This window comes from Fusarium fujikuroi, chromosome FFUJ_chr01 (genome assembly GCF_900079805.1).
Source record: "Fusarium fujikuroi IMI 58289 draft genome, chromosome FFUJ_chr01".
Taxonomy (NCBI): Eukaryota; Fungi; Ascomycota; class Sordariomycetes; order Hypocreales; family Nectriaceae; genus Fusarium; species Fusarium fujikuroi.
The window spans coordinates 6,270,788-6,283,216 of record NC_036622.1 but is presented as its reverse complement, the minus strand read 5'-3'; the positions used below and the strand labels follow the sequence as shown (position 1 = coordinate 6,283,216).

Sequence of the window (12,429 nt, the reverse complement as noted above, 5' to 3'; positions counted from 1 at the left end):
CCTTGGTTTGCCGTGCCTTGGTCTGCCGTGATTCAGTCTGCTGTATTTTAGATTCCCGTATCTCCGTGACTCAATTGTTAGTTTGCCATCACGCTACATTCTTTAACATATCTGGTCTGGAGAACCTCAACCGAAGCTAAAAGACTTTCATACATTTTACGTATGTCTGGTAATTGATGTGTTATAGTGAAAATCCATTTTATTTTAAGCTCTGCTAGTGATATTGTGAAATCAGTTTGACGCAACTTGATTTAGCCACTGGAGGGATATTGAAGGTTACATTACATCTCTTGCTTTCGTCTAAATAACCAGAATATTTACAAAGATACAATAGAAATTGTTCCAGCTACACGATGCACTGGAACTTATCCACTACTGAGCTTTTGAAACCATCGAGCTAAACAATCGTACCCGCCTACTTTCAACTCTGGATTTATACAGCCGAATAACTGCCCGAGTAAAGAGCTTAAGCATCTTTCGTGTTTTTCATTTCTGCCTGGTTGTTCCGGCCGGGAACGACTGACGAAAGCTCACCCACAGGTAGAGAACTCGGGAAGTTGACGGATAAGAGTATAAGAGCAAACCACATGTACCAACCCAGTATCGTCGCTGCAAAAAGAAACCCAGCACCCACCTTTTGTAATAAAAGAGCACTTGAAGGTTTTTCCATGAATGTAAAAAACGAACCAGCAAGACAGCCAACTATAAAAAGACCCCTGTTAGTCGAGGATCGAGGCTTACCAGGCCCTACAGTAAGTTTTATTAAAATCACTTTTTCTTGCATTTCTGAAGCCTTTTGATTTTAAAATTTAATTTTTGTGCTATCTTTTAACTATATTCTTCAGTAAATACATTAAGTCTTTTTCTCCTTTTTATATAGTGCCGGTTTATTATATAATATTATATAACTAATATTAAAATAATAAGGTCGACCCAGGTGGAGAACTGAAATTACCATAGGGCATTGTAGTTGGTCACATTCAGCCATATTAATGCCACTGTTTCTCAAAACATCGTTCAGCTTCAATCTAGTCAACGCCCCTCGCACCCTAATCCCACGACCGATATGTGATATTGTGATACAGTGTGCATGTAATTACACATTACTAGTGCTTTTAGATGTCACATTGTGCTACGAAGTCAGACAGCACTGATTTGAGGAGGGTGTTGGCAGAAATGGGTCAACACGCCCTGGGGGTGCATTGATTTGGCATTCCCAGTTGCTTCTCTGTGGAAACATGCAGGTAAGTTATGATTGCACCGTGACTTTCATACTCGAAAACAGCGGGACCAATGAACCTGCCCTGCGTGGATCCCTGTATAACTGAAAGACATCTCAAGTCCAACAACTCTTGTCACAGATCACCAGCCCTTCGAACAGCAGTAGTTAGTTACCTTATATCCTCATTTGATTTATCACTCTTCCAGCGATTATCTGTAAAGTAAAAATAAAATAAAAATAAAAAATAAAAAATCAAACACGATGACTACTCAAGCGAGCTTCGACACACTCTGCAAGCTTTTCACGGATACTTTGATACGGAGGAGGACGCCAATCTTGCCACATTGGCGGTACGACAGACGAAGAACCTGAAGAGCGCGATCAATGTTCTACGTAAGGAAAAACTGAAGTTATTTCAGAGCCCTTCCGCGGGATCTATTCTAAATGTGATGGACACCATTGTCGACATCACTAAAGGGAATATCGAACTGCTTTGCGCAATATAAATTATATAGCATATATAATAGGGCGTATATTTAATAATATAGAGATAATTTATAAGCTAATAGTCTAGGCCTAGAACTTTACAGTAATACTCATATTTTAAAGTAAGAAAAGGAATATAATTTAAATTTATATTTATATAGCTATATATATATTTACCTTAATAATAGGCTATTTAAGTATATTATATAATTAGACTTTTATTAATATATATTCTTATTAATTACTATAATGCTAAAAGTAGTTAATTTAAAGCTATAATTTTAATTTATTATAACCTTTAACTTTTAAGTTTAAAAGATAGGTAATATAATTAACCTTATTAGTAGTATTAGGCCTGTAATTTTATTATAAGTGCTATATAGTGCGGTAGCTTATTAAGTTTAAGACTAATAGCATTATGCATAAGAGCTTTATATCTATTAAGCTCCTTCAGGCTGTCCTGCCTGGGAAGAGTATAATAACCGGCAAAGTATACGAGAATGCAATTGGTTATGACCGCTGTGCAGCATATTGGGGCCATGAAGACGCCAGTGATATGCTCAATATGTCTGAAGGTGGCCTTTCCCTGATCAAGAGCGAGCTATTAGAACGTTGTGGCCTAGAATATGACGAGCTGGTTGAGGTCCTCCAGACTAGCTTTATGAAAGGTCGCACCATCATCACATCATATGATGGATGCTCTTCAATTCCCCAGGAACTAGAAGCACTAAGGCTGCGAGCTTCTGTCTTGGTGAACGCAAATGGTGCTCTCACTGAGTCTATTTGTAGTGATCTACAGAGCTTCATTCGCCTCAGACACCGCCTTGGATGGGATACCAGCACTCTGGATGCGGCACTCTATTCTCTTAGCCAGTCCAAGCCTGCCAGTTTTACTGGCATTGATGCTGGAATGGTCAATGGACTAGCAACTCTCAAGCACTTGAGTGAGCTAAGCAACGTTCCAATTATAGAGATATGCCCTCTGTTTGGTAACATCGATCGCAACGGGACGCAATCACTGTATAGTCGCTTGTGCAAGCGCAGTGGGTTCCGGCTAGCGGATGACGCATTCAGCCTGGAAGCAGCGGAACCTATATCGGCCAAGCACTCTGCTGTAGCCGCATTGTTGGGCGCGTCTGCTACAAAATTGCAAATTGTGTTAAACTCATGTGGGCTGGATGTATCATCCCCGCTGACACTGGAAACCCTTTCGGCTATGTATCGCACGCAGAAGCTTGCGTCTATGTTTGGCATAGAAATGAAGCAGTATAGTTCACTGGTAACTTTATATAGCTTCGATACTCGTACTGCTATCTCAAGCCCGTCATATGTACTGGCCAGCTTGAAACAGTGGAGGATGCTCCAAGAAGCTGGTTTTACCCTCGATCTACTCTGCAAGTTCCTTGGTTGCGACCAGACGGACCTTTCGAATGACTCTGAAAGACTTTCACAGACAATGTTTGCCGGGATTCAGAGCATCGTATCACAATGGCCTGAGGTAAAAGTTGGAAATACGTATACAGAAGCCGATGTGGCGGCCGCAGCGGCAGCCATCGATAGGGAACGATCTACCGAGCTGATCGATTATATTGAAGGCAAGTTGAGCCAAAGAATGGCAAGTCCTGTAGTCACTAATCAATAAACTCAGGCAAACAGATTGTCTGCACCACAGTTGAAAGCTCAACGACGACTGTGCAACGAGTTCCTGACACGCTACGAGAGCATCTTTCTATCTTCCGGGACGCAAAGCAGACGAAGGTAACCCTGCGAGGCCTACCAGATGACCAGGTGAAATCGTCAATAGTCGACCTGGAAATGGTAAAAGAAAGAAAGAAACCCTGGAAGACAGTGATTGCCCAATTGGTCGAAAAAGCGCAGCAAATGGGCACTAAAATCGCCGCTTTGATGGGTGATACCATCATAGCTGATAAACTGAAATCTGCGATTTGTCACGACAGACGCATCTCATTTCCACGAGCTGCTCGGAAGAAGATTCGGACGCAGCAGATCGTGTACAGCAATCAGTTTCTGGCCTGGACACAGTTTCAGTCAAGTCATTGCTATCAGAAGGATCACCAAATTCTCTGGATCGAACTACCAACAGCCTGTTGGGGTTCTGTGCCGGAGGAGCGCTCGTTCCGCCTGTTAATGGTGGCTTTCAGGCCGACGTCAGCGCGCTCACTCGCAACATTCAGCGCATAGAAGGAATTCTCACCCAACTTGACATAACACCCAAAGAGCTACGGGTCCTTCTACCGTGTCACAAGTTGGAAAGCTCATTTGAACTGGACTCTATAGTGATGCTCGTTCATTATACGAAGCTACGAGCTTCACTGTCACCTTCCCAAGCATCTGCCTGTATCACCCTTTTCGAATCCCAAACAGAAGCCAATTCGAACCCCACAAACGCAGTCAAACGAATCGCCAATGCCACTGGATGGTGTTTCTCTACTCTAAACACCATTTTCAATTCTAGGTATCCTATTTCTGCAGATTCCGAGGCCGAAACAGCATCTAGAAGTCCAATCAAGTTATTGCAGATACAACGTGTTCTTGCGGCGTGTACCAAGCTTGACATCATGGATGCGCAGATCAATGAACTGTTCGGCTATTTAAATGACATAGGAACCGCAGACAAAGCGTTTTCCTTCGCAGAATTGCTACGCGAAAAAGTCAAGGCTCGTTGCTCTGAAACACCAGCCAGCGCCCTAAGAAGCACTCAGACTGGCATGAATAGACTGAAAGAGCGGCGTCGCTCGGCCCTGACTGACTATCTCCTAATGGATGATGACTTGCAGCTCCTTCGACTTGCGTCAGCCGATGATCTCTATGACTACTTCCTCATTGATGTCAAGATGGGTGCTGAGATGGAAACGTCACGAATTCGTCAGGCCATCTCTACCATCCAGCTGTTTGTGCAGACGTGTTTCTTGGGAATCGAAGAGAAGTATGGCGTACCTGCCGCCGCCGTCAGAAGTCTAAAGAGTCGCTGGGGCACCCTCGGACGCTTTACTACCTGGGAAGCTAACCGGCGAGTATTCCTCTTCCCTGAAAACTGGATTGACCCGACTCTCCGTGACACCAAAACAGAGCCCTTCAAGGCTCTTGAGGCTTCTATTCTACAAGGGGATCTAACGGAAGAGTTTATCTCGAATGCGATCAAGTCATATGTCTATACAGTTCAGCCTATCGCCCATCTGGATGTCCAGGCATACCTCTGGGATAAAGGCGACAATGACCGCGCTCGTTTCCACTTTTTTGCCCGAACGCGTACAGAGCCGCATCAGTATTTTTACCGGTGTCTTGAACTCGAGCCATTTGGTAAACTTGAACTGTTACCGTACTGGTACCCTTGGACCACCCTCGACATCGGCACGCCGCCGCAAGCTGTCGACAACACCGGGGAAGCACAACCGAAGCCTGGCGCTTACATGATCCCCACACTTGTACGAGGTAGAATCATGCTATTTGTTCCAGAGATCTCGCTTAAGTCGAAGCCATCCGAGGAATTCGCCACCCAGAGCATTACGACCATGGCCACCATGCCGCTCAACACGGCACAGCCGACCACCAAATACTGGGAAATCAAGATGGCGTGGATGGAGTTAAGAGACTCTAAGTGGTCTCCGCGTGTTGTATCACCCGATTCCCTAGTGGTTGAAGAGACAGCGAAGGATCCCCTTCCAGCCATTTCGGCGTTTCGCTTCCGGGTACGGGCTCGCTCGGCGATGGACACGAGAACGGACCTGGCAGCAAAGTTTGCCACAGGTGTCGATGGCATTCTTGTGTTAGATATCGAAAGCTGGCGCAAAATTAACAATGTTATTGAGCCTCGTTATCTGGGCCAGTTTGAGATGCGAGGAACTGAGCTATATCGGACTCAGAATCTCGAGCCTGTATTTGATCAAGACTTGGAACCGACAACTTTGCCTACTAGATTCTCCAAGCTAGATTGGACAGTGGCTGATAGGCACACTCGCCAAGTTCCTGGTCAACAATTTCCGTCTTACGAACTCCAGTATAGAAAGAAAGAGTCAGGCTCGGACACAACGAAAGCTTGCATGGAACAGCCTCTTCTTGTTAAAATCGGCGAGGACCCTAAAGACCCCCAGGATCTAAGCTGGACACTCACGTTTGACGATACACAGTCTTCACGACCTCTAGGATTATTAGTAGACGTTAAGAAAGCATCCAGTGGCGCTCAAACATTCTTCGCCCGGCCACGCACCAAGGAGCTCGAGAATGAAGGAGAAGATATCTTATCAGCAGTTGACGTCTTTCCTTTCCACCACACCTTCTCGAACAACCTCCTCGACGCGGCTGTCACAGAGCCATCAGTGGCAGGAATCTACAGGGCAATCAGCACTCGAGAAGGTGACTCGAACGCTTTTGGACTTTACGCAGACAAACTCTATCATGAATTGTTTGACGCTTATTCAGTGTACAACTGGGAATTAGGCGTGCATACCGTTTCGCTGCTGATGGAACGTTTATTGGCCAGACAGCAGTTTGATCTTGCCCTCCAAGTTGCCCACCTCTTATTCGACCCTACAAAGAATCCCGACAAGCCTAGCAATTGTTGGTCATTTCCCCCTTTCAGAGATATCAAGGCGATAAAGGGCCAATCAATCCGTTCAATTTTGACGTCGCTGGCGCGGAAGGAGTCCAAGCTCTCGTATACTGACGTTGCCATTGCTGAGTGGAAAAAGAACGCTTTCAACGCACACAGTATCGCAAGAGGGAGGCCTGCGGCGTATATGCGACGTGTAGCTCAGAAATACGTCGAGACACTCATTGCAGCGGGTGATGCCTACTTCAGACAAGCCACTATGGAGAGCATCCCCATGGCTATCCAACGCTATATCGAAGCGGCACATGTCCTTGGTCCACGACCAGTCCAAGTCAAGAGCATCGGTAAGAGGAAACCGCTCACGTTCAATGGGCTCATTAATAAGGGTAAACTTGACACCTTCTCTAACGTAGCCATCGATATGGAACTCGAGTTTCCTTATTCATGCCTACAACATGGACAAGGAGGAAATAAGTCCCAGCCAGACTCTTCGAAGGCAAAGAAAGGCTTGCTGGGCTTCCTTGCAACAACATACTTCTACATTCCAACAATCCTCAACTTACAGCGCTATGGGATCTCATTGGCCATCGCCTGAGTAAGTTGCGAAGCTGCCAGGACATCAACGGTATGGCCCTCCGCTTGCCGCTCTTCGATCCGCCCATTGATCCAGGTATGCTTGTCAATGCTGCTGCTGCTGGAAATGCTGGTGTTTCCACTGTGATGGGAGAACTGGACTCTCCTCTTCCGAACTACCGCTTCATTTATTTGGTCGGGAAGGCTGTTGACATGGTCAACCAGTTAAGCAGCTTGACAGACATGTTTCTTTCTGCCAAAGAAAAGGGGGATTCAGAAGCCTTTTCTCAATTGAAAGCTCACCAGGAATCCGTGATGCAGGCTTTATACCGTGAACAGAAACTTCTACAGAAAGAGGAGGCGGAGAAAAGTATCGCTGCGCTCCGAGATCTGCGACAGAATCACGAAAGCCGCCTTACATACTACCTTCGCTTGATTGGTGAAGATCCCAATACCATGATCCCAGACAAAGACACCCAATGGACTGATATCGAGCAAGCAATAAGCTCACCATTCAAGGATGATCTTCGCATGTCTGGAGAAGAGAAGCTTGAGTTCGAAAAGTCCCAAGAGGCAGCGGGTCTGTCTTTCACTGCAACAATCTTGGATACCACGGCATCGACACTGATGGCGCTTCCCAACCTCATGACGCAAACACAACCAATGGGTGTCGGCGTTTCTCTTAAAGTCGACGCAGAGAACATAGCTAAGTGCATGGGGGGTATGTCCACAGTCATGAAGCTCAGGGCTCAGATGTGTGAGATGGAAGGTGGTCGTGCCTCGCGGCGAGGAGGCCTCATCAAGCAGTTGCAAGATAGGCGCGCCCAAGCGAATATGGCAGGACGGGAGATCAAACAGGTCGACAAACAGATCGAGTCAGCTCTAGTACGAGTTCGCATCTCCGAAGCCGATATCAAGGCACAACAAGAGAGTATCCAGCAAGCGGCAGCGACAGAGGCATGGTACAAGTCGAAGTACACGAATGCGGCCCTCTACGCATGGATGGAAAACAGAACCCGAGCGTTGTGCTTTGATGCTTATGGACTAGCAATGGACCTGGCTCGAAAGGCAGAGAAAGCTTTCCAGTTTGAAAGAGGGCCACACAAAGCTGCCACGTCCGAATTCATAAGCAGCAAAGGGTACTGGAATAACGGCCATGACGGTCTTTTAGGGGCACAGACTCTACTTTTAGACTTGCGCCGCATGGAGGCTGCGTATATGGAGTGCTCTCCGTTTGACTTTCAGATCCAGAAGAATGTTTCTCTACGTCAGATTAGTCCCCTTGCGCTCATGAACTTGAGAATGACTGGCGTTGCCGTCTTCTCTGTCCCAGAGTCTCTGTACGATCTCGACTTTCCCGGCCACTACTTCCGACGTCTCAAATCTGTCGCTGTCAGTATTCCCTGCGTCACAGGCCCATACGCAGGCCTCAATTGCACACTCAGCCTCCTAGAACACAGCTATCGTATAAGCCCACTGGCATCAAGTGGAGACTATATACGCCGAGAAAGTGATGATCGCTTCCGCACCGATCGCATACCCGTCAGTTCGATTGCTCTCAGTCAACGTAGTGCTGATAGTGGTGTCTTTGAACTCAACTTCAACAGTGAGCGATACCTGCCTTTCGAAAATGCGGGTGCAATTAGCACATGGAAACTAGAGTTGCCGCAACATGTCCGCCAATTCTCCTATGAAACCATCAGCGATGTTATTTTGCACCTCAAGTACACATCACGCCAGGGAGGAGCGCAGCTCCGCACCTCAGCTGTGGATGCTGTGAGTCGCCTAATGGCCGCTGCCGATGGTGTTAGCGAGAGTGATGGATTGTTTGCTCTGATTGACGTCGCTAGTGATTTCGCAAACGCTTGGGCATTAGCTCAATCTCAAGCTCAGACTGGACAAGCTGGCGATCTCCTGGTTTCTATGGGCGACATTGGCGTGGTACTACCCTACTGGTCCGTCGGCTACGCCGTTAAGATCCAGTCTGTCACACTCATCTCGCGCTGTAGTTCAGAGGTCGGCGCTAGCTTCTCTGTCGACTTGCTCTATGGCAAAAATAATGAAAGAAGCTTTGGGGACAATGCCAGCCGTAATGATGGCTGGGATGTTCGTGAGATCTCGAATCTTGATGCTGACGTCGCCAATTGGGGGCTACGATTGAAGCGCAAGAATCAGGGCGGGGATCTAAAACTCGCATCGGTTAAAACCATGTACTTAATCATGCAGTACACGAGGACACAGCAATTGCCTAGAGTTTGAGCGTAAGGTAGAATTCGTGGTGGTGGGAATGAAAACATGATAATTCAGTATTTATTCCATCCTATGTACTCATTATGTGTTGCAAAAAGGAGCAAGTCTCGTACTTTATAGCATGCCAAGGTGTGTATATATTATATGCTTCAGTAATCTGCAAGGTATATAGTTCAAAAGATTTCATTATGGAGTAGTATTAGCTGCTTTGCCTCGATGTTCTTCAAAATAGCAGTCCTTCTCTTGGTCAATCGAATATCTATGTTGGGTCACTAGCCTCGTCATTATGTAATTAATGCCACTATAAAAAAAGCCTTTTAAGATGAGAGCCAAGCCTTTTTGAACTTCAACCTTATTTATTACAGCCTTGTACAGAGAAATCCCGTTCGGTATGTATAATCTCAACCCAGATGACACTACTTACTCACACCCTTTATGCAGCCCACGACAGCACATTACTTCATCGAAATGGCGGTCTCTCCCGAAGCCGCTGCCATTATCCAGCGCAAGAAGGCGCAATACTGTCGTTTCGCCGACTCCAATCAATGGAACCGCTTCGACAGCATCATGCTTCCCAACGCGACGTTTCTCTTCCACAATCCAGATGGCAGTGTGATTACAAAGGGAGACATTGAGTACTCGTGGCCATCTACAAAAGATTGGGTAGCGTTCTTCGAGAATGAGTTCAAGACGATGCAGACGATTCATATTGTTGGACCAGCGGAGATGGAACAGATTGCACCTGATGAGATCAAGGCTATCTGGGCTGTTACGTATCATGCTGGGACGAAGGAACATGAGGGTGGTGTTCATGGAACAGGCGGTGGGCATTATCACGAGACGTGGAAGAAGGTTGGTGATGACTGGTTTATGGAGAGTTTGAGGATGGAAAGACTTTACTGGAAGGTATTGAGCGTTTAATCAGCTAATTCAAGACGACTACATATATCTACAATTATGACGAGCCGTTCACTCCGTTTGTGCCATTTGCCTTTTTGGCTTCAGAGGCATCCTCAGCATCAACGCCTCTATACTCGAAGTACTCACTCCATTCGCGATCATTGATCAAGTCCTGAGCAAGTCTCTTCTCATAGAAGATGGCAAACTCGCATCCCTCATCTGACTCAGGCGATGGGTCGCGAGGTGGGTACACAATGATAACACCCTCTGTGATGCGATCGAGTAGGTGACGGTACGTAGCTGGCTTCGCGAAGCCAAAGTCAGCCGAAGTGATGTTTGCATCGCGATGGTCGGTCTGGAGAATCGACAGCGGGGGCTGTGCATCAACTCGTGTGTTCAGTGACGTCTTGTCGCGAATGGTTGCCACCATCTCAAGCGTCTTGTCAAGGTTCTCTTGCGTGACGCTATTAGTCAAGCGACGGATGTACGACGCCAACTCTGACAGCGACCACTCCGACATTATCTGCGCGACAGTTGGTTGCGTAACAGGCGCAGTAGGAGATGTCACAGCGAACATGACGTTGTGCTGGATGCGCGGTGGCACCTTTGGGCTGTGCATTCGTCGTCTCATATCAATCGCCTCACACCAGTATAAAGTCGAGTTCGGATCGGGGTTGAAGACGGGCGCTCGGATACGCGTGAGGTTGCGCCAGATGAAGGCTGAGAAGGCATCGTATGTCGAGATCCATGTTCCGTCAGTAGGAGTAGCCTTAGCTTTGAGCTCGGCTGCTTTGCTCTTGGGGAGGTGGAAGAGCAGAGATACACCGACTTGATGGGCGGGGTGGCGTTCTGGGGGAGCTGGGCCATCGATCTTTTGGTCTTCTGGGGGCTCTTGCTTGATGAGGCGCGAGACGTCGAGGTTGAGAGGGTCCCAGCTTGGATGTTTGGTGCCGTTCACATCAGCGTGGCAGTTCTCAGCTAGCTGATGGACGAAGCCCGCCCAGCCCATTACATCATTGGTATAATGGTGATGATGGATGTTGAAGACAAGACCACCGCGGATGAAGTTGGCTTTGAAGGCTGACACGACAGGACTGTTGTCAGGATGTGCTTCTGGCTTCTCACCATATGTCATGGGCGGTACACTCCATTGCTCAAGATCCCCAAGCGTCACAGCACTAAAGTTCGTCTTCTCCAGATCCTCAAACGAAGGATACTTATCCGCATCCTCAGGTGCATCAAGCCACTGCACAAAAAACTTCACAGTACTATCCCTCTTCTTGGTAAACGAGTGACCACCGCCAGGATCCTTCTCAATGGTCCCACAGTAGTGTCTCGCCTGAGCCAGCGTCCTCTCCAGCCCAGCCTTGAGGATCTCAGCGGCTCTTTCTTTCTCCGAGTCCTCTAGCTTGAAGAAGAGGGCGTAGTTGTTGTAGCTGCAGACGGTGAGGTAGTCGAGTGTGGTGACCTTGAAGCGCTCCTCTTCGGGGTCGTTTTCCCAGCCCAGTGGGTGAAGATGGTAGACCTGTTGCTTGGGCATGGCGTGGGGCGCGTGGTGGATATGGTGAGATGTGTGTGTGAAAGTATGCGTGATGGGGAAGAGTATGGGTGTGAGATTGAGCTGGATTTATGAGCCTGGTAGCCGAAAGTGGGTTCTTGGCAGTATGATTCTGTGGCCACTTTCTTCTTCTTAGCTGGTTTTTCTAAGAAGCTATCAGCATTAACAGTGAGGGGCTTGCTATACGAAAGAATGGAACTGAGTTTCTGGCAGCATGGAATGGACGAAAAAGTTGGAACAATAGTCTTGGGACCAACCAACGAGGTACGTAAAGAAGTGGCCTGATCCTTCAGTGCAGCCAAGTCTTGAACCAACGCAGCATTACGGATACCAGGGACCTGGTTCTCCGACAATTATCCAAGGATATGAAGTGCCGATCATCTGCAGATTTCTGATGAAGATGTTACCAACAATGCCAAGTCAGCCAAGTTTATGCAACGCCAACAGGGAACCAGGGGTCAAGGAACTTTAAAATCTGGAGCGGGACGTTGGCGGGAGCTAATAAAAAGTCCGCGCCGTCTGCTATGCGAGAGATCAGACGTTAATAGTCTTAGCTTGAATGCTATTACAGATACCTACGGAGTAGCATGAAAACGAACTGGAGTCTTAGCATAATGTCATGATGGGGGACCCGATGCTTGGGGAGTAGTTGTCTTGGCCTGCAGACGGGTGTAACATTTCCGGTAACCCGGTAGTCAGCGTATATGCATCTGCTAAGATTTTTTAAGGATCTTCCCTGCTGGAACAGGTTCGAAGCCATTTGCTGAAGGATTCAAATTGCAGTGACTGATCACATGTTGTTGGTTCACCCCTGCTTGCGTTCTTTTCTCTTGGTGGGTGGGGAACTTGAATCCTTCCGGGTGCCGTTTT

The 12,429-nt window shown here is 47.3% G+C and overlaps 4 protein-coding genes; 2 read left to right on the top strand and 2 right to left on the bottom strand.

Moving 5' to 3' along the window:
- Nucleotides 1-466: 466 nt before the first annotated feature.
- Nucleotides 467-784, bottom strand: FFUJ_00113 (uncharacterized protein; the record flags this gene model as incomplete). The annotated part of the gene is made up of 1 exon (XM_023573655.1): nt 467-784. One exon carries the CDS (start codon nt 782-784, stop codon nt 467-469), a length of 318 nt encoding a protein of 105 aa, XP_023425341.1.
- A 1,342-nt stretch (nt 785-2,126) lies between these two features.
- Nucleotides 2,127-9,110, top strand: FFUJ_00114 (uncharacterized protein; the record flags this gene model as incomplete). XM_023573654.1 is given in 5 exon segments in its annotated part: nt 2,127-3,332; nt 3,365-3,466; nt 3,667-6,687; nt 6,692-6,873; nt 6,887-9,110. Coding segments are annotated over 5 exon segments (6,735 nt in total).
- Nucleotides 9,111-9,569: 459 nt separating this feature from the next.
- FFUJ_00115 (uncharacterized protein) lies at nt 9,570-10,022 on the top strand (the record flags this gene model as incomplete). The annotated part of the gene is made up of 1 exon (XM_023573653.1): nt 9,570-10,022. One exon carries the CDS (start codon nt 9,570-9,572, stop codon nt 10,020-10,022), a length of 453 nt encoding a protein of 150 aa, XP_023425340.1.
- Nucleotides 10,023-10,056: 34 nt separating this feature from the next.
- Nucleotides 10,057-11,541, bottom strand: FFUJ_00116 (related to Tri201-trichothecene 3-O-acetyltransferase; the record flags this gene model as incomplete). The annotated part of the gene is made up of 1 exon (XM_023573652.1): nt 10,057-11,541. The coding sequence occupies one exon, from the start codon at nt 11,539-11,541 to the stop codon at nt 10,057-10,059; it is 1,485 nt and encodes a 494-aa protein (XP_023425339.1).
- Nucleotides 11,542-12,429: the final 888 nt, after the last annotated feature.